The following is a 24259-nucleotide window of genomic DNA, read 5'->3' as shown; positions in this document are numbered from 1 at the left end:
TAATTGTAAATCTGAGACAGATAAATTTTGTTAGCAAAGGTATTTAGGGAAATAGGCCAAAGGCAATTTTAGGCCACAGATCAGCCATGATCTTATTGAGTGGTGGAACAGGCTTGAGGGGCTGAATGGCCTCCTCCTGTGTTCCTACTTATCTGGTTATTATCACATTGTGGTTTCTGAGTGTTTGTGGATGCTTATTAGTTGCTGTGTTTCCTATACAATAACAGTGATACACTTCAGTAATACCTTTCATTGGCTGTAAGACACTTTGATATATCCAGTCATAACGATTTAAAAGGGAGTTTACATAATCTAGATAACTACAACTTCATTGTGTAGGCCAAATTACATGGCTGAAATTAATCCTTTCAAACTATTCAAAATACGCATGTAGATATTCCTGGTTCAATAGAAATGGAACATCAGTTTAGAATAGACGAATAATATTGAACTTCACTGAATATAAGCAAACAACATTACACATTAATCTAACCACCAAAATTATTTAAGTACAAAGCAAAAAACACAAAACTTTCACTTTGCAGAAATTCAAAACAGACTGCTGACAAAAGTACACACTCAAAAAATAATGATGTACACAAGGGTCAATCTGGATCTCACTTGTCCTTTCTCGTTAAGACAAAATGTAAGTTTCCAGTGACAGAAATTCCTCACTATACTGTGTTTAAGCCTAGCTCTTCATAACACAACAGTTTCCACCTTAAAAGAACTGATGAAACTTTTAGATTGGGCTAAATTCCGACTGCTGTGGCCAGAGCCTCTGGCCTTAGTCAGATCATTTCTACAATAAGGTCAAAACACTATGGATGCTGAGCCAAATACAGAGAATGCTGGAGAAATTCAGCAGTTCTGGTTGAGAAAGAGTTAAAGTCCAGTATAGCTCTTTGTCAGAAATGTCTACATGCGCTCGTAACAAGGTGCTTATTTATAACCCTTTTAGGATTAACACACTTTTCCTTAACTGAAGTTTATTGTTAAAATCTAACTACCTTTCAAAGGTAATGTACAATTACAGAAAATGTGTTAAACCAGCAAATTGCATGTGTTTGTAAAAAGCTTCTAAAAATACCCATACTAAAGTGACCTTAATTTTAAATCTAAAAATTATGGAACCCAGGTTCACTTACATCTCCTGGGGCAACAGGAAAATACATATATATTAGCAACATATTAATCCCTCAACAAAATTGTCACTAAACTAGCAGTGCACCCCTAATTGCGGGGGGGCGGGGGGGGGGGTGCAGAAGTGGGGGAGCTATTGTTTAAAGATTCCTCAACATTCTTCTCAGAAATTGAATGGCGATGACCAGATCAGCCATTTTTCGAAAAAATATATTCATTCATGGGACATGAATGGTGGGCCAGCATTTATTGTCTATCACCACTTAAACTGGAGAGGATGGCAGTGGTGGGCTGCCTTCTTGACTTTTGCAGTCCTTTGTATCTAAATACACTCATAGCTAGGGAGTGCTGTTAGGGATTGAGTTCCAGAATTTTTACGCAGTGAGAATGAAAGAATGGAGGTGTATTTCTAAGTCAGGATGGTGAGTGGTTTGGAGGGAAATTGCAGATGGTGATGTTCCCATATATCTACTGCCCTTGTCCTTATAAAGGGGTAGAAGTTGCGGGTTTGGAAGGTGCAGTCTAAGGAGCTGTAGTGAGGTACTGTAGAGCACCCTTGTAAATGGTACACAGAGTAGCCACTGTGTGTCAGTGATGAAGGGATTGAATGTTAAAAGTGGTGCCAGCCAGGTGGGCTGCTTTGTGCTGGGTGGTATTAAGATTCTCAAGTGTTACTGGAGTTGCCTATATCCAGGCAAGTGGACAGGATCCCATTAATCTCCTGACTTGTACCTTGCAGATGGTGGAAAGACACTGGAGGCTATGCTAATTAACTGAACTGCAACCAAAGTATCTTGATCCATGCAGGGATCTTTTCGTTGAAACGTGAAGTTAACCCATGATCCTGAGTTCTGACTCCCAGTACCTATTTCCTTATTGTGTTGTCACACTGTATAAAAATTAGAGTCATAGACATCTATAGCGCAGAGAAAAGGCCCTTTAGCCCAATGAGTCTGTGCCCATTGAAAAGAAGTACCTAGCAATTCTAATCCCATTTTCCAGCACTTAGTGTATAGCCTTGCATGCAAGGTTTTAGAGTAGATTTCTAGCTCAGGTTATGGGCATTGTAGTTGGTTGGCTCGCTGAGCTGGTTCACTGTTCTGCAGATGTTTCATTACCCTGCTGGATAACAACATCAGTGCAGCCTCCAGTGAAGCGCCGATGTGTTCTCCCACCTGTTATTTAAACTCTGGAGTACGTTGAGCTGGATTACCTCACTTCTGGTTTTCCTTTGCAATGGAGTGCAAATGCAGTCAAGCTCTATGAGTTTGTTGATGGCTTTCTTCGTGGAGTACCAGGCTTCTAGGAATTCCCACACTTGTCTCTGCTCTGCTTTCCCAGGATCTTGGTGTTGTCCCAGTCAAATTGGTGGTTCTCCTTTATCCATTTGGATAGATATAGAGTGTCTTGGTCATGACTTTTTGTTGTCAATTGATGTTCATGTACCCTTGTTGTTAATTTCCTTCCTGTTTGTCCGATGTAGTGTCTGTCACAGTCCCCGCAAGGAATCTTGTAGATGACATTGGTCCTATCCATGGTGGGGAGTGGGTCTTTGGTTTGGGTGAGCAGTTGTCGTAGGGTTAATGTTGGTATGTGTGCATCAGAGTAGCTTGACACATAGAGCTAGACCCTATATATACTCCAGTGCAAAGGAAAACCAGAAGTGAGGTAATCCAGCTCAGACTCCAGAGTTTAAATCCAGGCACGAAAACACACCAACGCTTCATCAGAGGCTGCACTGATGATGTAATCCAGCATGGTGACGAAACATCTGCGGAAAGACGGGCCAGCTCGGTAAGCCAACCAACCACAACAGCCTGGTACACACTGGCATCACAAATGCACATTTAAATACTTCTCACGTGTGATGATGGTTTTTTTCCCTCAAAATTGACTACAAAAATTGATATCTATCATTAATTTCATTATGTCATCAGGTATTTGAGCTATGCCATGTTCCTTCATGCTATCCCAAATAGTTAAGTTTAACTTCAGATGACGGAGAGGTTGTGTCCCTACCTTAGAGTCAGAATCCCTTCACAGTGTGGAAGGAGGCCATTCAGCCCATCATGTTTATACTAATCCTCCAAAGAGCATCCCACCCAAACCCACCCCACCCCACCCCACCCCTGAAATTCTGCACTTCCCCGGACACTATCCGCAATATAGCATGGCTAATCTACCTAACCTGCACATCTTTGGACTGTGGGAGGAAACTGGAGCACACAGAGGAGAAACATGTAGACACGGGCCGAATGTGTAAACTCCACATAGACGGTCACCAGTGTTTGGAATTGAACCCGAGTCCCTGGCATTGTGAGGCAGCTGTGCCTACATGTATTGGCCTGATAGGGGTGAAAATCAAACAGGGGGATATGAAACTTGTCTCATTGGAAAGTGTAAGTTTGTGAGTTTTAAATGGCACTTATATAAATTTACTATCTAGATTACGGTATCACATTGATTGCTCATATTGTTCATCAGCTCTGTGTTCTCGGCTTACATGATGGCAAAGGTACAGTTTCTATAGTCCGACTAGACCATAGGGCTGCTCTATCATTAGAGAGAGAAACAACTAGTGATGTTCAACCAGAGTGAGTCCACAGCTCAGGTATGGGGAGAGGTTGAGAAGGACAGTCTTTCCTAGTAACTTCAGCCAGTGTGGGAATTGAACTCATGCTCTTGGCCTCAATCTGCATTGCAAACTAACTGTTTGGTTTACCTAGCTGACCCCCAAAGTAAAGTTGCCATGATCCTACCAGACTACAGGGCTGCCCTCTTATTAGAGAGAGCCAACTGGTGATGGTTTAATCGGTGGTCACGACATCTCACGCATATGGAGCAGCTGAGTAGTTGAGTCCTTCATGGTAGAACAGAAGACAGCTGAGAGGCTTTACTGAAGAGCATGCTGGGAGAAGTCGTGTTGGGGTTATGGTTTAGAAGGCCGGAAAGTGTGTAAAATCTTGGGAGGATTGCATTGCCAAAGTGAAGGAGAAACTGGTCCTTTGCGAGCACCACTCCTACTCCATTGTGGGTAAAAACCTGGTCATCAGGTGTGAAGCACTCTCTCTGTTAGTATGTGGCACAGGAGAGAGTGGATCCTGCTGCGTGGTTCCCTGAGCAGACTGTCAAAGTCATTTAGCAGAATGCTTCATCACCAGAACTTTTCAACAAGCACCAAGACATTGCTTGGCTGGTGGTGAGAAGGGCACTAGCTGTGAGATCCTTGATGTACACCCGGTCAGCCTGCGCCACTGCACACTGCTCTCAAAGTGGCCGCAGGGGGGTTGAGACTGTCATGTATCTCCTTCTGGAACATCCTTTTGCTAAAGATGCCTGGAGGAAGATGCAATGGTTTTTGTCGAGGTTTGTCCCAACCAGCTCCATGACGTGGGACTCTGTGCTCTGCGGTCTGTTCCCAGGGACGCACACACAGACAAACATCAGCCATGACCAGAGGGCCATCAACTTGGTGAAAGATGCTCTTTGGTCTGCCTGTACCTTGTTGGTCTTCCAGAACAAAAAGTTGATCCCAACTGAGTTTTGCAGACTAGCACATTCCAAGGTCCAGGATGATAGGTTGAGGAATGCGCTAAAGCTTTGGACAGCTGCCGCCAAAGCACAGTGGGGAAAAACCATTGTCTGAGGTCTTCCTGCTGAAGGTAAGTAGGGGTCTGCTCAGTTATCGGACCCTCCTAGTGCTTCAAATATATGTAAATATTAGTACTGTTTGTGTAAGAGAGGTCTTTGATATTTTTGGATAGAGTCAAAGTCCAATGTTTTCGCAACTGTGCAGAACCAAAACTGCTTTTGTGTCAATGTATGTATACAGAAAGATTTTCTGATGAATAAAGCATGTTTTTGAAATAAAAAAATTCTGGGAAATGTTGGCTCAGTTACCACTGAACAGCAGAGTGAGAAAGAACCCGATGTCAAGGAACAGTAGGCCCCAAACATTACTATAATGTTTCCATCCTTTCCTCCTCCTCTAAAAAAAACAAGAGGAGAGAGAGATAGACTGTTAGGACATTTGTTGCAGGCTAGAGGGTATTTGGTTTGTTTGTAAAGATTGCACTGTAGTTAATGCAGCTAGTTGGCTTTAAGTGCAGGCTTAGCTGAATTCTAGGCTTCAGTGAGTAAGGCAAGCAAGGTAAGATTCTTTTATCTTTGAGTGTAAAGGGGCAGAGATGGCAGTTAGGGCAGTGGCATGCTCCTCCTGCCAGATGTGGGACATTTGGGAGCAGTCTATTGTCCCTGATGTCTATATCTGTCAGAAGTGTGACTGGCTGCAGCTCCTCACAGACCACATTGTTTGGTTGGACTGGCAGTTGAACACATTGAGGGGAAGACAGCATGATACTCACTAGTTATAGGGAGGAGGTTACGCGAGAGGTTCAGACAGGTAGATGGGTCACCACCAGGAGAGGCAGCAAGGAAGAGTGGGGTCTCCAGTGGCTATTCTCCTCTCTAACAGGTATGCCATTTTGGATACTGTTGGATGGGTGGGGTAGCCTCTCAGGGGAATATAACAGCAGCAGCCAGGCCTGCGGCACCACAACTGGCTCTGCCATAGAGCAGGTTTGGGCAAGATCCAAGCATGTGGTCGGAGACTCGCTAGTTAGGGGCACAAATAAGCTGCATCCAAGACTCCAGGATGGTGTGTCACCTCCTGGTGTCAGGGTCAGGGATACCTCTGGGCAGTTGCACGAAATTCTTAAGGAGTAGGGTGAGCAGCTGGAGGTCGTGGTGAACATCAGCATCAACGACATAGGGTGGACGGAGGGATGAGTTCCTGCAGAGTGAGTACAGGGAGTTAGGAAAGAGATTGAAAAGCAGGACCTCTAGGGTAGTAATCTCTGGGCTACTGCCAGTATCACACGCTAGTGAGGTAAGGTATAGAAAGGGAGGACAGATGAATATGTGGCTAAGGAGCTGGTGTGGGTGGGGAGTGGGTAGGGGTTGGGGAAAACAGGGTTTCAGGTTCTTGAATCATTAGGACCTCTTCTGGGGCAGAGGTGACCCATACAACAGGGACAGGTTGTACCTAAACTGGAGGGGAACTAATATCCTCTCAGAAACGGCTTGCCGGTGCTACTTGGGAGGGTTTAAACTAGAGTGGCAGGGGTGGATCAGTACTTGGAACTATGATATTGTGGCCATTACAGAGACTTAGTTGACTGAGGGACAGGACTGACTGCTTAACATTCCAGGGTTTCATTGTTTTAGACAAGATAGAGAGGACGGTAAAACAGATGAAGGCGTTGCGTTACTAATCAAGGAGAACTTAGAACATAGAACATAGAACAGTACAGCACAAAACAGGCCCTTCAGCCCACGATGTTGTGCCGACCATTGATCCTCATGTATGCACCCTCAAATTTCGGTGACCATATGCATGTCCAGCAGTCTCTTAAATGACCCCAATGACCTTGCTTCCACAACTGCTGCTGGCAACGCATTCCATGCTCTCACAACTCTCTGTGTAAAGAACCCGCCTCTGACATCCCCTCTATACTTTCCTCCAACCAGCTTAAAATTATGACCCCTCGTGTTAGCCATTTCTGCCCTGGGAAATAGTCTCTGGCTATCAACTCTATCTATGCCTCTCACTATCTTGTATACCTCAATTAGGTCCCCTCTCCTCCTCCTTTTCTCCAATGAAAAAAGCCCGAGCTCAGTCAACCTCTCTTCATAAGATAAGCCCTTCAGTCCAGGCAGCATCCTGGTAAACCTCCTCTGAACCCTCTCCAAAGCATCCACATCTTTCCTATAATAGGGCGACCAGAACTGGACGCAGTATTCCAAGTGCGGTCTAACCAAAGTTTTATAGAGCTGCAACAAGATCTCACGACTCTTAAACTCAATCCCCCTGTTAATGAAAGCCAAAACACCATATGCTTTCTTAACAACCCTGTCCACTTGGGTGGCCATTTTAAGGGATCTATGTATCTGCACACCAAGATCCCTCTGTTCCTCCACGCTGCCAAGAATCCTATCCTTAATCCTGTACTCAGCTTTTAAATTTGACCTTCCAAAATGCATCACCTCGCATTTATCCAGGTTGAACTCCATCTGCCACCTCTCAGCCCATCTCTGCATCCTGTCAATGTCCCGCTGCAGCCTACAACGTTACATCTGCATTCAGAGAAGACATACTGGAAGGGTCATTCCCTGAGGCAATATGGGTAGAGGGTAATTAAGACGGGTGCAATCACTCTGACAGAATTATACTATAGGATCCCCAACAGTCACTGAAAAAATGAGGAGCCAATATTTAGGCAGATAAGGGAAAGATGCAATAAAAACAGAGTTCGCATAGGGGGTGACTTTAGCTTCCCTGGTACTAATTGGCACTCCCTTAGACCAAGAGGCTTAGAAAATGCAGAATTTGTTAGGTGCATCCAAGAGGATTTCTTGAAATAATGTGAATAGTCCAACTACAGGAGGGGGCCATACTGGACCTCGTATTGGTTAATTAGCCTGGCCAGGTGACTGACTTTTCAGTGGGACAGCATTTTGGGAACAGTGATCATAACTCCTTAAGTTTTAAGATAGCTATCAACAAGGATAAGTCAGGACCTTGAGGGAAGTTACAAAGTTGGGAAAAGGCAAATTATGTCAGTATTAGGCAGGAGCTAAGGCATATTAATTAGGAGGAGCTGTTATTAGGCAAGTCCCACATTTGACGTATGGGAGTTGTTTAAAGACGAGCATGTTTCAGTAAGGAGGAAGGACAAGGATGGCAAAGTGATGGACCCTTGGACAACAGGGAAGGTTGTGAATTTTGTCAAAAGGAAAAAAGATGCATATGCAAGGTTTAGGAAGCGAAATTCGGACAGGGCTCACGAGGAGTTTAAGGAAAGCAATGCAGAATGATGTCAATAGTGTGAACTCGGTTACCAGACTGGCTGATGTGACCAGAGAACATAGAACAGTACAGCGCAGGAACAGGCCCTTCAGCCCACGATGTGCTACTGAACATGGCACTAGATGAAACGAATCCCTTCTGCCTGCCCTTGGTTCATATCCCTCCATTCCTTGCACGTTCATATGCTTATCTAAAAGTCCCTTAAATTCCCTTATTGTACCTGCCTCAACCACCACCCCGGCAATGAGTTCCAGACTCCTCCCACTCTGTGAAAAAAAACTTGCCCGTCACATCACCTTTGAACTGCTTTCCTCTCACCTTAAATGCATACCCTGTAATATTAGATATTTCAACTCCGAGAAAAATGTTCTGACTGTCAACCTTATCTATGCATCTCATTATTTTATAGATTTCTGTCAAGTCTCCCCTCAGCCTGTGCCATTCAAGAGAAAACAACCCTAACCTCTCCTGATAGTGCAAACCCTCTAATCCAGGCAGCATCCTGATAAACCTCTTCTGCACCATCTCTAAAGTCTCCACATCCTTCCTATAATATGGCGACCAAAGTCTTATAAAGCTGCAATGTGACATCATGAATCCTGCATCCCATTGCCCAATCAATAAAGTAAGCATGCCATATGCCTTCTTTACCGGCCTATCTACTTGCGTGACTACTTTTAGGGAATGATGCAACTGAACCTCAAGATCTTTTTATACATCAATGCTGCCATTAACTGTAAACTTTTCCTGAACATTTGATATCTCAAAGTACAGCTCCTCACACTTATCCAGATTAAACTTAATCTGCCATTCCTCTGCCCAATCCCACTGAATCCTTTGACAACTATCCATAACTCCACCAATCCTTGTTTCATCTGCAAACTTATTAACCCACCCATCTAAATTTATATAGGATCCCTGTGGATCGCCACCAGTCACAGACCTCCAGCCTGAAAAACATACTCTTCCAACACTCTGCTTTCCATGGGTGAGCTAATTCTGAATCCACAAGGCCAAGTCATTATGGATCCATGCATCTTCATCTCCTAGATGAACCTACCATGAGGCATCTTGTCAAAAGCCTTACTAAAATCCATGTAAGCAATATTCATTGTTCTATCCTCATCAATCACCTTTGTCACCTCCTCAAAAAATTCAATTGAGTTAGTAAGACATAACCTGTCCTGCACAAAGCCACGCTGATTGTTCCTATTTAGCCCATGCTTTTCGAGACGTGCATAAATCCTATCCCTAAGAATTTTCTCCAATAGCTTCCCAACCATCGATGAGAGATTCACTGGTCTATAGTTTTCTGGATTATCCCTATTTCCCTACTTCCCTTCTTGAACAACTGAACAACATTAGCTACTCACTAATCCTCTGGGACCTCTCTAGTGGCTGGTGAGGATACAAAGATCTTGGTCAAGGCCCCTGCAATCTGCTATCTTGCCTCTCTCAGAAACCTGAGGTGGATACCATCAGGCCCTAGGGACTTATCCACCTTACGTTCTTCAAGAGATCCAACATCACTTCTTTCTTGATCTCAAAATACCATAGATATTAGTATGATCCACATAAATTTCACTACCCTCTATATCCTTTCCTGGGCGAGTATCGAGGCAAAGTTCTCAGTCAGGATGGCATTGCAAACCAGTATCTGGTCAATTGAGCTAGACCAACTCGCAATATCTAATGTTACATCTCTGTCAAACCAGCAACACTTAAACTGCATTGTTTGAAGGGATTAATTTGAACCTTTTAAATTGGCCTATGCAATCAAATAGTCTAATTATACAAATGCCCTTTTAAAAATGGTATTGAAAATCACAATTAAAAACAAGATTTTCATTTGTTTGTACATAGATGGCATCAAATTGTTATTGCCTGTGCGTTTATCCTATTGTATAGGAGAACCATTGAAATTCAGCGGTGTCGAATTAACAAATAACATCTTAATTGTATGAATCGGGATCAAGAAACATAATTTCACTGCATTTGGCACATGAAATTGAACATTCATGCTCACAGGACGTTTGTGTCTGCAGTGCAATTGAGCAAGTCACATGAAAGAGAAGCTCAATTGTGTCACATACAAAGTTACAGGAAGCTTTAAGAGGATACATATGAGGAAGCTCTTACTCTACTCGGAGATCAGCTAAGATTTAGTGTCAAAGAGGTCATGTTCTGTGGTAGGAAACAGCAGTTACAGAGTTTCAACTAATGTTTCTGTAGATAGGCAAATTGGATAACCATCTGCTGTTTGCTCCCTACACACATGTCAGCACTTTAAAATTATTCTGAATGCCTACTTTGAAAAGATAAAGGTGCAGAGAATAGGCAGAAACTAGGTTTTGTCTTCATCATCACTGTGACAGTGAATGCCACCCGGAAAAAGTTTCACATCATACCTATTCTGAAAAATCCATCTTCAGTGCGTTTATATCTTGATTCTTTGGTCTCCTGAAGTAAGTCAGATCCTGAATCCTTTAAAAAAAAATTAACGAGTAAAATGAGCGAACATTTGCCAATTCCAGCAGAAAAAAAAGTACAACCACAAAATTAACATCAAATCTGCTGACCAAAAATTTATTGCAATTATCTTTGACTTGCTTTGTTATAAAAAATACATTTGTAGATGGAGTCTTAGCTTTAACTATTAAGAAATCTATTTAAATGTAGAAAATGGTGTTGCATACAGCTTCCTGTATAAACAAGAAATAAAGTTAGAGGCATCTTGGTGTATTCCACATTCCTGTGTGTCTCCATTGTGTTTTTGTGCTTCACATTGGGAAGATGTTTCCATTAGCAGGAGAGACTAGGGCGCGAGGGTACAGCTCTAAAGTAAAGAGAAGGCCCTTTAGAAAAGAAGTGAGGGGAAACTGTTTTAGCCAGAGAGTGGTGAATTTATTGAATTCACTGTTACACAAAGCTTGGAAGTCAAGTCATTGAGTATATTTAAGACAGAGATAGATAGGCTCTTGATTGTCAAGGGGATCAAAAGTTACAGAAAGAAAGTAGCAGAATGACAAGTTTCTCAAACCCAGCCATGATGGAACAGCGGAGCAGACTTGATAAAATGGCCTAATTTCTGCCCCCATATCTTATGGTCTTTTTTAAACTCAGTCACAGGATGTGGGTGCCTAACCCAGAGGGCAGTTAAAACTCAACCATTTGGCTGTGGGTCTGGAGCCACGTGTAGGCTAGACAAGGTAAGGATGGCAGATTGACAGCCCTGAAGGATGGGCCTGTAGAGCAGGGTTTAACTCTTATCACGGCAGAAACTTGAATTCAGTAAAAATCTGGAATAAAAAGCTAGCCTAATTCCAACATTGGCAATTGTTGTGTAACGCATTTGGTTCACAAAAGTGTTTACTATTTCTCTCCAAATAATCATTCAATGACCTCTGAATGCCTAAATTGAAACTACCTCCACCACAATCCCAGGCAGTGCATTTCATACCCTAACTACTCACCATGTGAAAATGATTTTTCTTGTGTCATCCTCACTTAATTTGTCCATCACTTTAAATCTATGCCCTCTCATTCTCCTTATTTACTCTAAACAGCCCTCTCAAGATTTTAAAAACTTCCATTAAACCTTCTCTCAGCCTTTTCTCTCCAATGAGAACAGTTCCACTTCTTCAATCTTCCCTCATAACAGAATTTTATCATTCCAGGAATTATTTTTACACATCGCATCAGCATTCTCTCCAATGTACGGTGGCTCAGTGGTTAGCACAGCTGCCTCACAGCATCACGGACCCAGGTTCGATTTCTCCCTCGGGTGACTGTCTGTGTGGAATTTGTACATTCTCCCTGTGTCTGCGTGGGTTTCCTCCGGGTGCTCCAGTTTCCTCCCACAGTCCAAAGATGTGCAGGCTAGGTGGATTGGCCATGCTAAATTGCCCATAGTGTTCAGGGATGTGTAGATTAAGGGGGTGTTAGGGGGATGGGTCTGGGTGGGATGCTCCGATGATCGGGGTGGGCTTGTTGGGCTGAAGGGCCTGTTTCTATACCGTAGGGATTCTATGATGATCTCACCTTCGATGTCACATGCACAATTGTACATAATACTCCAGCTGCAGCCTAAAAAGTGTCTTGTACAAGTTCAACATCACCTCCCTAATCTTGTACTCCATTCTTCTATCAATTAAGCAGAGGAATTTTATGCTTTATTAACTTCTGTCTTTACCAGTCCTGCCACCTTCAATGATCTGTACACATATACACCCAGGTCCCTACACCTATTCTATCTAACTCATTCTTGAAAGCATTCGATGTTTGGGCCTCAACTGCTTTCTCTGGCAGAGAATTCCACAAGCTCACAATCCTCTGAGTGAAGTGATTTCCCTTCATCTCAGTCCTAAAAATGGCCTACCTTGTAACTTTAGATTTTGATTCCCAGTACTGGACTCCTCGGTCATCACAAACAACCTTCCTGCATTTACACTGTCTAGTTCGGTTAGAATTTTATAGGTCTCAATGAGATCCTGTCTTATTCTTCTGAACTCTAGTCAATATAATCCTAATCGATCCAGTCTTTCTTCCTTTGTCAGTCCTGTCATCCCAGGAATCAGTCTGGATAACCTTTGTCGCACTCACTCCATAGCCAGAACATCTTTCCTTGGAACAGGAGACCAAAACTGCACACAATACTCCAGGGATGGTCTCACCAAGGCCCTGTACAAATGCAGCAAAACACCTCTACTTTTGCATTCAAATCCTCACACTATGAAGGCCTCTCTCCCCTCTCCCCGGTCCAGTGGGACTCTCTGTTCTTTCCTGTTTGGCAGTTGGACATACATATTCTGCTATTCTCAATCACTAATTTCTAATCACTTAATCTGCACTATCTACAATCTTGCGCACACTGCTCACACCCCCTCCCCCCTCCCCCCGCAGCACTCCATCTCCCCTCTCCACTATTGCATAAATGCTGCCTCGTCCACACTTCACAGGAGATCTGATCAGGAGTCATCGAGACACGAAACATTAGCTTGGAAAAAAGGACTGCTGGAAGTCAGAGTTAATATAATGTAGAGCCAGAAGAGCGCAGCAGGTCAGACAACATCAGAGGAAGAGGAAAATTGACGTTTCAACCCGAAATCTTGACTTTCCTGCTCCTCTGAAGCTGTTCTCCTCCAGCTCCACATTTTAGCGACCCTAAATGTTACCTTGAGCTCTGTCCACAGATGCTGCCTGACCCGCTGTGATTTCCAGCATTTTTTTGTTTTCAGCTAACACAGACTTTTTCTCCACCTGTTGCACCTGCACACTTACCTTCTGCAACTGGTGCTTGGGGACAGCCAGGTCTCACTGCACCTTCCCCTTTCCCAATTTCATTCCAGTCAGATAATTATCTGCCTTCCTGTTTTTGCTATTAAAGTGGATAACTTTATTTCATTATCAGTTGTATATCATTTCTGTTTGTGGAGCTTTGCTGTGTACGAATTCATTGCCATGTTTTTCTAAATCAGGACAATGACTCCCCTTCAAAAGTACTTATTTGATTGTGAATGCTTCAGGAAGTCCTGAAGACATGGCCCAGTGCCTATACAAAATGTGTTGTTTTTGGCTGCTTCATCAGTCTCCACTGCTTCCCTCCAGTTCATTTTGACTTGTGTATCTGACCAATTTGTACTGCGTCTCACAATGGAGATTAAGACTGAGGCCAGAGTGCATGGTGTTTGCTTTTTCTTGAATGAGACTCTTACAAAACCTCTTTCTAAACACTTACTGTAAAATCAATAAAAAGCCAATCTGGTCCATGCTCTTAATCTAAACAAATGTTTGCTTCTTCAAAAACATTTAAAATTGTGAAGCAAATTCATACCGGATGTCCTTGATTAAACTTCTATTTTTTTCCTCAACATGCACCAATCTCAACTCCCCCCACACCGCCCCCCAAATTAATTTCTGTAGCTGTCTTATACATGGCATTATAGTAATTGGCTTTGTTGGCCAATTTATCCTTCTTGATGTTATATTGGCTACACTCCAGTCCAATTGCAGAGTTTGGATATTGAAGTAGTATTGAAGAATCATGATCAGCTTCTCTCCAATTTCCTTTAATAGTCAATGATACAATCTACTAAGGCTCAGTAATTTGTCTACCTCGAATTCTTTTAAACACTTCGGCTCCAATTCCCTTTCTACTTTTATCTCCACCAATTGTTCATTCTTTTGCATTCTTCACATTCGTTAGTACAAACCAATACTAACCACTTACATCGTGATAATGGGAACTGCAGATGCTGGAGAACCCAAGATAATCCAAGAGAGCTGATGAAGAGTCTAGGCCCGAAACGTCAGCTTTTGTGCTCCTGAGATGCTGCTGGGCCCGCTGTCTTCATCCAGCCTCACATTTTATTATCTAACCACTTACATAGTTGCTATGCCCAGTATTCTATTTCATCACTGTTAAGGATTTATTATTTGTAGTCTGAAATAGCCCCATGATAGTTAAAGAGTGCAATAAAAGTTACTAACTGAATATTCTAAATTGTTACTGTTACATGCAAAGTTCAGTTCAGAAATGGCAGTAAACACAATACTAACAAACGATGTATACCAAATATGACTAATGCTTAGAAAGGTGACTGTAAAATTTACACCTCCAATTTGGCATATTGTCTTTACTGATTATTCACAGGACTTGAGTCAAAACAGGATATGGACTATAGAGCATTTTTATGGTTGATTTGACTGCAGACATTTCATATTTAATAATATATATAAAAATATTAAGCTTTACAGCAAGATTTTCCATTGAGAAATAGTGATCACGCCAATTAATTATAATAATAATTAGAAACATTGAAGGTATTGTATAACAGCAAATTTGTCAAGATGCAGCAATTCACAGATTAGAATCGGACAAAACGTGAATCCTGAGCCAAAGCAGATATTAAGAGTGCCAACTAAATCAGGAGGGTGGAAGAAGAAAAGGTTAATTTCAGAGCATGGAGTGTAAATGGCTGAACATGCAGTTATTGATGTGAAGGAAATCAGGAATTCACAAAACAAAAACTGCTAGAAGAATAGAAAGTCCTCAGAGAGTTGCAGGACTGGAAGCGGTATTAGAGGCAGAGAGATGAGGCTGAGCCGAGTGATTTGTATCAGAGTGAGAAAAGCGGTAAGCTAAAGTCGCCATAGTCCCAGAGAACCGTGGGGCTGCTCTCGCATTAGAGAGACACAGATGGTGGTGGTTTAACCTGAGGGCCAGCGTGTCTCAAGCAAGGGGTGAGGTCAAGAGGGTGGGGCCTTCACAGTGGCCTCAGCTGGTTTGCGAATTGAACCTGTACTGTTGTCACCACTTTGCGTCATAAACAACCATGCAGCCTATTTGGCATGAGATTGTGAACAAGGACAGGAATGAAGTTGGCAGTGAGGATCTAAAGCATGTGACCAAAGACAAAGGCTTCAGTCTCCACAACATTTAACTGAAAGAAATAGTGACCCAATAAGGCAAGATGAACTCAGAAAGAGGAAGAAGGAAACTGGGAGATAAGACAGGAAAGCATGGCTGGAAAATTAGTGAAGGCAGTGAAAGTAGGAGTTGCGGATTTCCTTGGAATTGTTACAAGAAAGGACTTGAGGGTTAACAGCAGAGATGGAACCAGTTGAAAAGAAACAGTTGGCATTGAAGAAAGAGACACAACAGGTTGTCTTTGCTCTTCAGATTGAACCTTGACTACTAAGTAGCTTTTGGCAGAAGAGACTGAGGGCTGACAATGTGCTCCAGTGTGAATTGCTGCTTGACTGTGCAATTAATTGGATGTGCAATATTACTAAAACATTTGAGGGTGAAAGATAGTGGGATATTCTGGAGCCTCAACCAGGAGTGGTGAGGCTTCAGAAAGTGGGGCAAGAGCAAGGTGGTAGCAGGAGTATTCTTTGGCAAAGGAATGCTAATGAGAAACCTGTTGGTATGGATATGTTGGGCTGAAGGACCTGTTTTCGTGCTGTATGATTTTTTTTATTTCTATTCATTTTGTGGACATGGGCATCACTGGCTGGCCAGCATTTCTTGACCATCCCTAGTTGCCCTTGAGAAGGTGGTGGTGAGCTGCCTTCTTGAACCGCTGCTGTCCTCCTGCTGTGGGTTGACTCACAATGCAATTAGAGAGGGAATTCTAGGATTTTGGCCCGGTGACAGTAAAAGAACAGTGATATATTTCCAAATCAGGATGGTGAGTGACTTGGAGGGGAACTTGGAAATGGTGGAGTTCCCGTATGTCTGCTGCCCTTGTCCTTCTAGATGGAAATGATTGTGGGTTTGGAAGGTGCTGTCTGAGGATCTTTGGTGATTGTATGACTTGGTAGTAGGAGAATTTGAAAATAGAGTAGTGAGTTATGGCTTATGATGGCAGTTGTGGGTGAGGCAGAGATTTTTGTCCAGAGAAAGTTGGAGTAGTAGTATTTGAAGAGGGTAGGAGGAAGTGAGTGGTGAGGAACACCGAAGAAAGCAGTTGGAAATGGTTTCATCACTGACCAATACCATACGGGAGCAGAGAGGCGATGGAAGATGGAATGCTGATTGGTAGGAATATCGTTAAGAAATTAACATGGCGGGAACGGTTAAGAGAATACAGAAGGGGTAGTGGTAAGGATCACTTGACATGATGATAGAAATCATAGAGAATAAGCATTTGCTCAGTGCAGAGACTGGGGACGGGGTGGATGACAGGAGACAGAATATCTGCGGCAGTCAGTTGGTGCTGATCTTAAGGAAACGTAGAGATCAGACTTCCAAGCGAGCCAAGTGTTGGAGGACAAAATGAATGGGTCAAAGGAAGAGAACATTCCACAAAAGTAAGGGGGCCACACGAAAGTATGATTTGCTGACAAAGACCATGTCACCAATGTGGAAGATTGACCATAAAGTTGATCTCAAGTATATCAAGATGGTTTTCCAAATGTTGCTTTGAATTGATTTGATCAGAGGAACCAGTTTCAACGATTGTTCTTTTTGGCACATGCTAGATGACTTTGTTATACAAATGATTTATTTATTCTTCATCATATTATAAGTGCTGGCTGCTTTTACATTGGACCTAGTTTTAATGAGATGTGAGGAATACCTTAAAGATGTTCTTTACCTTGTAAGGCAAAACCTCAACACTTGTGTTCAACAGCAAGTCTCCAGGATGTTCTGTATTCCCAGTGTGAAACAGGTACCTGAAACCAAGACAGCAAATGTGGTGGTTAAAATAATTCAAATAAGCCTTAACCTTCTGCTTGCCTCTGTAACCACCATTACTAACATTACACTGACATGCTACGTTAGCAGTGTCCAAGTAATCCAGAGACCTAGGCTAATGTCCTGAGAGATGCTGGTTCAAATACTGAGACAGTGGCTGGTGAAATAGGAATTCAATTAATAAATCAGGAATCCGAAGTTAGTCTCAGTAATGGTGCCATGAAAGTTCTATTGATTTTTGTAAAAACGCATCTGGTTAACTTTAGGGAAAGAAATCTGCTCTGCTTACTACACATGACTCCAGGCTCACTGCTGTTTGAAATGGTTAGCCAAGTCATTCAGTTTAAGAGCAAAGAGAGATTGGCAACAAATGCTGACCTTGCCAGGGACCCTCTTTAAACAAAATAAGATTTCCTCCATAGGCTGCTGTTTTGCCCTGGTGGAGGGTTAATCTGCTGATCACAAAATGTCAATGGTCAGGAAAAATGATATATAAAAGGACCTTTGCATATTTAAATGGACTTCCTTATGGTGGGAAACTGGTCTAACTGTTGGTAAAATTCCTCCATGTGGACCAGAGGAACATTCCCCATCACTGCCAACCTTGGAACAAGGTCAAAAAAACAGTGTCCGTTGCAGGAACAGCAACTCCTATTCCGCTTGGGAACCCTGCAGCCCAATGGAATCAATGTGGACTTAACAAGCTTCAAAAATCTCCCCTTCCCCCATGCATCCCAAAACCAGCCCAGCTCGTCCCCTCCCCCCACTGAATCCCAAAACCAGCCCAGCTTGTCCCCGCCTCCCTAACCTGTTCTTCCTCTCACCTATGCCCTCCTCCCACCTCAAACCGCACCTCCATTTCCCACCTACTAACCTCATCCTGCCTCCTTGACCTCTCCGTCCTCCCCGACTGACCTAGCCCCTCCCCAGCTCCCCACCTATACTCTCCTCTCCACCTATCTTCTCCTCTATCCATCTTCGACCTGTCTTCCCCTCTCTCCCTATTTATTTCAGAACCCTCTCCCCATCCCCCTCTTTGATGAAGGATCTAGGCCTGAAATGTCAGCTTTTGTGCTCCTGAGATGCTGCTTGGCCTGCTGTGTTCATCCCCCTTCACACTTTGTTATCTTGGATTCTCCAGCATCTGCAGCTCCCATTATCTCTGGTGTCTGTCAATGCTTGCTTTGTGAGAGCACGGGTCCGATTCTCATTCCAATTTCCCTCTGAGGTGGCCTGTCTCTCAGTTCAAACGCCCCTCCCACTACGGCAGGTCAGACCTCAATTTCCTCCTACAACCTCTCCACTAAGCCTGTGGTGGCCCGACTATCAACCCAAACCCCCTTGCCATAATAGCAGCTTATTTCCAACTCCCCCCAATCCTGTGGTGCGCCAACTCTCATTCCTCTTTCCCACTGGCAGGCTGACTTCAATCAAACAATCCCTGCCCCTACTGGTAGTCAGGCTATCGGTGTACAAAACCCCAGCCACTGCCCTCAAAAACCTGTGGTAGATTAACTCTAGTTTCACACTTACTATGGTGAATCAATTCCCAATCCAAACTCTTCCCTCCACGCATGGCACCCTGCTTCTCACTACCGAGCCTGCTGTCCCCCAAACTCTTGTTTCCCCCACACCCCAATATCCTCTGGCAAACCCACCCAACCAAGAATGACTCTTTGCCCGATCTCCCATAGCAACCCAACTCACAGTCTCTTTCCCCAGATGCTCTCACTCTCATTCCCCTTTGCCCCACCCTCCAATGCATCTCAACTCTCAATTCAAGTCCTTCTCCTGAGCCCCTAACAACATGGCTCTCCATAAGACCATAAGACATAGGAGTGGAAGGAAGGCCATTCGGCCCATCGATTCCACTCTGCCATTTAATCATGGCTGATGAGCATTTCAACTTCACTTCCCTGCACTCTCCCCATAGCCCTTGATTCCTTGTGAGATCAAGAATTTATCAATCTCTGCCTCAAAGACATTTAATGTCCCGGCCTGAATGAATTCCACAGGCCCACCACTCTCTGGCTGAAGAAATGTCATCTCATTTCTGTCTTAAATTTACACTCTCTAATTCTAAGGCTGTGCCCACAGGTCCTTGTCTCCCCACCTAACAGAAACAACTTCCCAGCATCCACCCTTTCTAAGCCGTATATTATCTTGTAAGTTTCTATTAGATCTCCCCTCAACCTTCTAAACTCTAATGAATACAATCCCAGAATCCTCAGCCATTCATCGTATGTTAAACCTACCATTCCAAGGAGCATCCATTTGAATCTCCACTGGACATGCTCCAGTGCCAGTATGTCCTTCCTGAGATGTGGGGCCCAAAATTGGACACAGTATTCTAAAAGGGGCCGAACTAGAGCTTTATAAAGTGTCAGAAGCACATCACTGCTTTTACATTCCAACCCTCTTGAGATAACATAGAACATAGAACATTACAGCACAGTACAGGCCCTTTGGCCCTCAATGTTGTGCCGACCTGTCATACCGATCTGAAGCCCATCTAACCTACACTATTCCATGTACGTCCATATGCTTATCCAATGATAACTTAAATGTACCTAAAGTTGGCGAATGTACTACCGTTGCAGGCAAAGCATTCCATTCCCTTACTACTCTGATTAAAGAAACTACCTCTGACATCTGTCCGATATCTTTCACCCCCCAATTTAAAGCTATGCCCCCTCGTGCTCGCCATCACCATCCTAGGAAAAAGGCTCTCCTTTTCCACCCTATCTAACCCTCTGATTATTTTATATGTTTTAATAAACAACAACATTACATTCACTTTCTTAATCACAGACTCTACCTGCAAGTTAACCTTTAGAGAATCCTGGACCAATACTCCCAGATCCCTTTGTACTTCTGCTTTATGAATTTTCTCACCGTTTAGAAAGTAGTTCATACCTGTATTCTTTTTTCCAAAGTGCAAAACCTCACATTTACTCACTTTGAATTTCATCACCCATTTCCTGGACTACTCTCCTAAACTGTCTAACTCTTTCTGTAGCTTCCCCACCTCCTCAGTACTACCTGCCTGTCCACCTATCTTCATATCATCGGCAAACTTCGCCAGAATGCCCCCCAGTCCCTTCATCCAGATCATTAATAGATAAGGTGAACAGCTGCGGCCCCAACACTGAACCCTGCGGGACACCACTTGTCACTGGTTGCCATTCCGAAAAAGAGCCTTTTATCCCAATTCCCTACCTTCTGTCAGACAGCCAATCCTCAATCCAAGCCAGTTGCTCACCTCAAATGCTATGGGCCCTCACCTTGCTCAGCAGCCTCCCGTGAGGCACAGTATCAAAGGCCTTTTGGAAGTCTAGATAGATAACATCTACTGGGTTTCCCTGGTCTAATCTACTTGTTACCTCTTCAAAGAATTCTAACAGGTTTGTCAGGCACAACGTCCCTTTACTAAATCCATGTTGACTTGTTCTAACCCGACCCTGCACTTCCAAGAATTTAAAAATCTCATCCTTAACAATGGATTCTAGAATTTTACCAACAACCGAGGTTAGGCTAATTGGCCTATAATTTTCCATCTTTTGTCTTGATCCTTTCTTAAACAAGGGGGTTACAACGGCAATTTTCCGATCATCTAGGACTTTCCCAGACTCCAGTGACTTTTGAAAGATCAGCTCTCGCTCCCTCGCCTGTCCAAGCCAGTGTCTCCCATTCCTATAGACACATTCTCACAGCTCTAGGCCTTAGACTGTGTGAAATCAGTCATATTGCACTTTAAGTCCAACCACAGACAGTTCTCCACCCACGTTTGCATCTGATAGGCTTATCAATCAGCTGCAAACATGGTAGAGACGTGGCCTCGGATTGGTGAAGCAGCTCCTTTCAAAATCGTCCAGCGACAATTAATTAGAGTTTGAACAAAGGTTCCATGAGTTACACAGGACCCCATAATGAGCCACATGTTGGCCTATGGGCTGCCATGAATCTGTCTGACATGGGTGTTTAATCATGATCTTTTTGAATTGAGGAGAAGGCTTGAGATGCTAGTCATAGTTAGGACTCTAAATTAGTTAGTGATTGATAAATATAGCCATAAGCCACATACATAGAATCATTTACCATCACCATTATTCTGTTTTCTGTCCTAGATATCCGACATCACTTTATGACTCTAAGATGATGAGGAAAATTTCTGCTCTGGAGACTTCACCAGAGTGGGTGAAATATCAGGCTTCCCACTCTCATTGCCTTCCAACACCAAACATATACACTGGGCAGTTTAAGGGCCTGACCAGGCCTGAGGCTGACTGACTAGCTGGACTTATCCACACAGCAGTATTGTGGGGAGCAAGTCAGGAGTGGATTGGAAGGCAGTGAGATAGCTATAAGTCAATTTGAACGTGCTCTTTTATCATAGGGGGCCATAATAATCCAGGCACACGGAGCAAAATGGCCGCCTTCTGCACTGTGACAATTGAGTAAAATTACCAATCTCAGCTCCATTATTATAACATGTGGTGTCTACGTAGTTCCTCAGAAGAACAGGATATAGAGCACATTGAAGACAACTGTTCAGTAGGACCTTTGTCTCGCAACTGAAAAGTTGTAAACTCAATATCTACTTGAGATACTAAAACTCAAACCCAGAACTGCTTTAGCAGAACACTTAACATTGTTAAATTAATCCGTCAAATAAGATATTCAACAAATAAACTGGTTTTTTGTCTTTCGATCAGTTATTGTTCAGAGCAATTGCATTTCAGTTGGACCGTCATGTTAAGAAGAACAAAACGATACGGCAGGGGGAAGAAAGTGTGTATTGTCCTAGAACAGCTATCCAGTACAGCCCCTCAGAGGTCGAGGTTTGCAAATACTCGTCTCCTAATGGGGAAGTTTCAAAAGAAACGTCAATGCAAGACTAAGGAACAAGTTGCAACATTCGGCCAGAAAATGACAGTGTGTAGGAAAGGGAAATCAGCTTTCCTACAAGTAGATTTAGATTTAGACTTTATTAAGTACTAAGCCAAACAGTATCTAAGATGCTTATTTTGTATGTGAACACTCAAACATTGGTAATGGGCAATTAGCTAAAGTCCACAAAAGCCAATAGGCACCTCTCTCCATTAGACAGGGTCAGTTGGTTATAAACAGCCTGAAGGGCAAATTTCCACAAATATGGGGTGAGCGGAGGAGGTAGGCTTCGAGGAACAACCACAGCTGGTGCAGGAATTGATCCCATGCTATCGGTCCCATTCTGCATCGCACGCCGGCAATTGTGCTCACTCAGTTTCCACCATGATAAGCACATTGTACAAACTTGGGTTCATCACTCACTTGCAGAAAAATCACTCATATCACTGTGAACAGTCCATACATCGAAATTACTCTACTTCACCACTTCCTAACATAAAACATTGACTATAAAAGAGTGTGACACAATACAATTGCAGTAAAACTATGCAGCATTGACCAAGGTCACAAATATCAAGTGCTATAATAAAGAGATATTTCATGTTTGATGTATGTGGATAATTTGCATTTATTTTGAATAAGCTGCATTCACTCTGAGTTAAACAGCACTACACAAAACACAAATTTAAATAAATCTTCATGCCATTACTTGGCCTGAATCAGAATTTCATTCAATTTGTGATTTCAAAGCAGAGATATCCTAAAGAAATCGCATTAAACCTGAAACAGAAACTAGGTCAACACTTACAATGCTTTCATAACCTTTAAATCTGATGTGCTGTTTTACATTCAAAAGGTCTTTAAGCAGAGAAGGTAACTGAATGGAACTGAAAAACATTAGCACAAGTGACTAGAGGGAGAGGCAGAAAACATTTTGTTTTCCCCAACAGTTTACCTTATCATCTCAAACATAAGGAAGCACATATTTAGTCAGAATGAAGCTTGATGTAATTGCCTATCAGATACATAATTTGGGCTTCTTATATGTCAATGTGCAATTTAATTTAAAATACTGAAAATCACTTGCAGGGTGCCAAGAGAAATCTCAAAAAACAATTCAACCATGCAATGAGGGTAGTCAGTAAATTGAGATTCCAGCTGACTTTTGTACTCAACTAGCCTTGTGCATTTGGAGCTCTGATGCACCCACAGTCAGTAAATCCATTACTACACTTTTCTGATGAAGGGTCTAGGCCTGAAACGTCAGCTTTTGTGCTCCCGAGATGCTGCTTGGCCTGCTGTGTTCATCCAGCCTCACACTTTGTTATCCATTACTACACTGTTGTTTCCTTTCAGCAGAAAAGATGCCAATAGTCCATTGGTCTGTAACTAAACTTTCACTTTATCATACAAATGCCTATTTTCCTGATGTGACTTGATAACAGAAAAGTTACGCAAGAGTTATATGCGCAATATGTTGGTAGAGTTAAGTATACTTTGCAAATTCAATATCAAAATATTGTTTCAGAGTGGCAACTGGCCAATAGCTTTAAAGAAAGCCAAAACAAAATTATTTGATTTTCAGCATACTTTGACATACAATAAACACTAAAAAGTATAATTTGGGAGTAGATTCAACAGTATGCATTTTAGGCATTGGTGCTAAAGTCACGTTTTACTCAAGCTTTCACACTTGTATTCCTTGAGACATTTTGCAACAAATTCCAATGTACAGTAAAAACAATACATATACTGCATGAGAGAAGAGTGCTGTTTGGTTGGCAAGTTAACTCTGATTAGCAGAGACATTGCCTTGGAGAATGCACCAGTTAGACAACACGCTGGCTCAGTGGTTAGCACTGCAGCCTCACAGCGCCAGGGCCCCAGGTTTGATTCCAGCCTCGGGCAACTGTCTGTGTGGAGTTTGCACAATCTCCCTGTGTCTGCATGGGTTTCCTCCGGGTGCTCCAGTTTCCTCCCACAGTCCAAAGCTGTGCAGGCTAGGTGGATTGGCCATGCTAAATTGCCTGTAGTGTTCAAGGGTGTGTGGGTTATAGGGGGATCGGTCTGGGTGGGATGCTCCAAAAGGGGCGACGTGGACTTGTTGGACCAAAGAGCCTGTTTCCACACTGTAGGGAATCTAATCTAGACAATGA

The 24259-nt window shown here is 43.0% G+C and overlaps 1 protein-coding gene across 2 annotated transcripts in view; it reads right to left on the bottom strand.

Annotated features, from left to right (window-relative positions):
• Positions 1-24259, bottom strand: part of mgat4a (alpha-1,3-mannosyl-glycoprotein 4-beta-N-acetylglucosaminyltransferase A) — a 261656-nt gene that overhangs the window by 17883 nt on the left and 219514 nt on the right. Inside the window, exons 12-13 of one of the 2 annotated variants that reach the window (XM_059646773.1) lie at positions 17095-17191; positions 10420-10495 (exon numbers count right to left, since the gene is read on the bottom strand). In XM_059646773.1, the coding sequence (XP_059502756.1) occupies positions 10420-10495; positions 17095-17191 (173 nt within the window). The remainder of the gene's footprint in view (positions 1-10419; positions 10496-17094; positions 17192-24259) is intronic. The other variant, XM_048533263.1, reaches the window with a different exon arrangement.

This window comes from Stegostoma tigrinum, chromosome 6 (assembly GCF_030684315.1).
Source record: "Stegostoma tigrinum isolate sSteTig4 chromosome 6, sSteTig4.hap1, whole genome shotgun sequence".
In the NCBI taxonomy this organism is placed as follows: domain Eukaryota; kingdom Metazoa; phylum Chordata; class Chondrichthyes; order Orectolobiformes; family Stegostomatidae; genus Stegostoma; species Stegostoma tigrinum.
The sequence above is the reverse complement of the archived record's forward strand: the minus strand, read 5'-3'. Positions and strand labels throughout refer to the sequence as shown.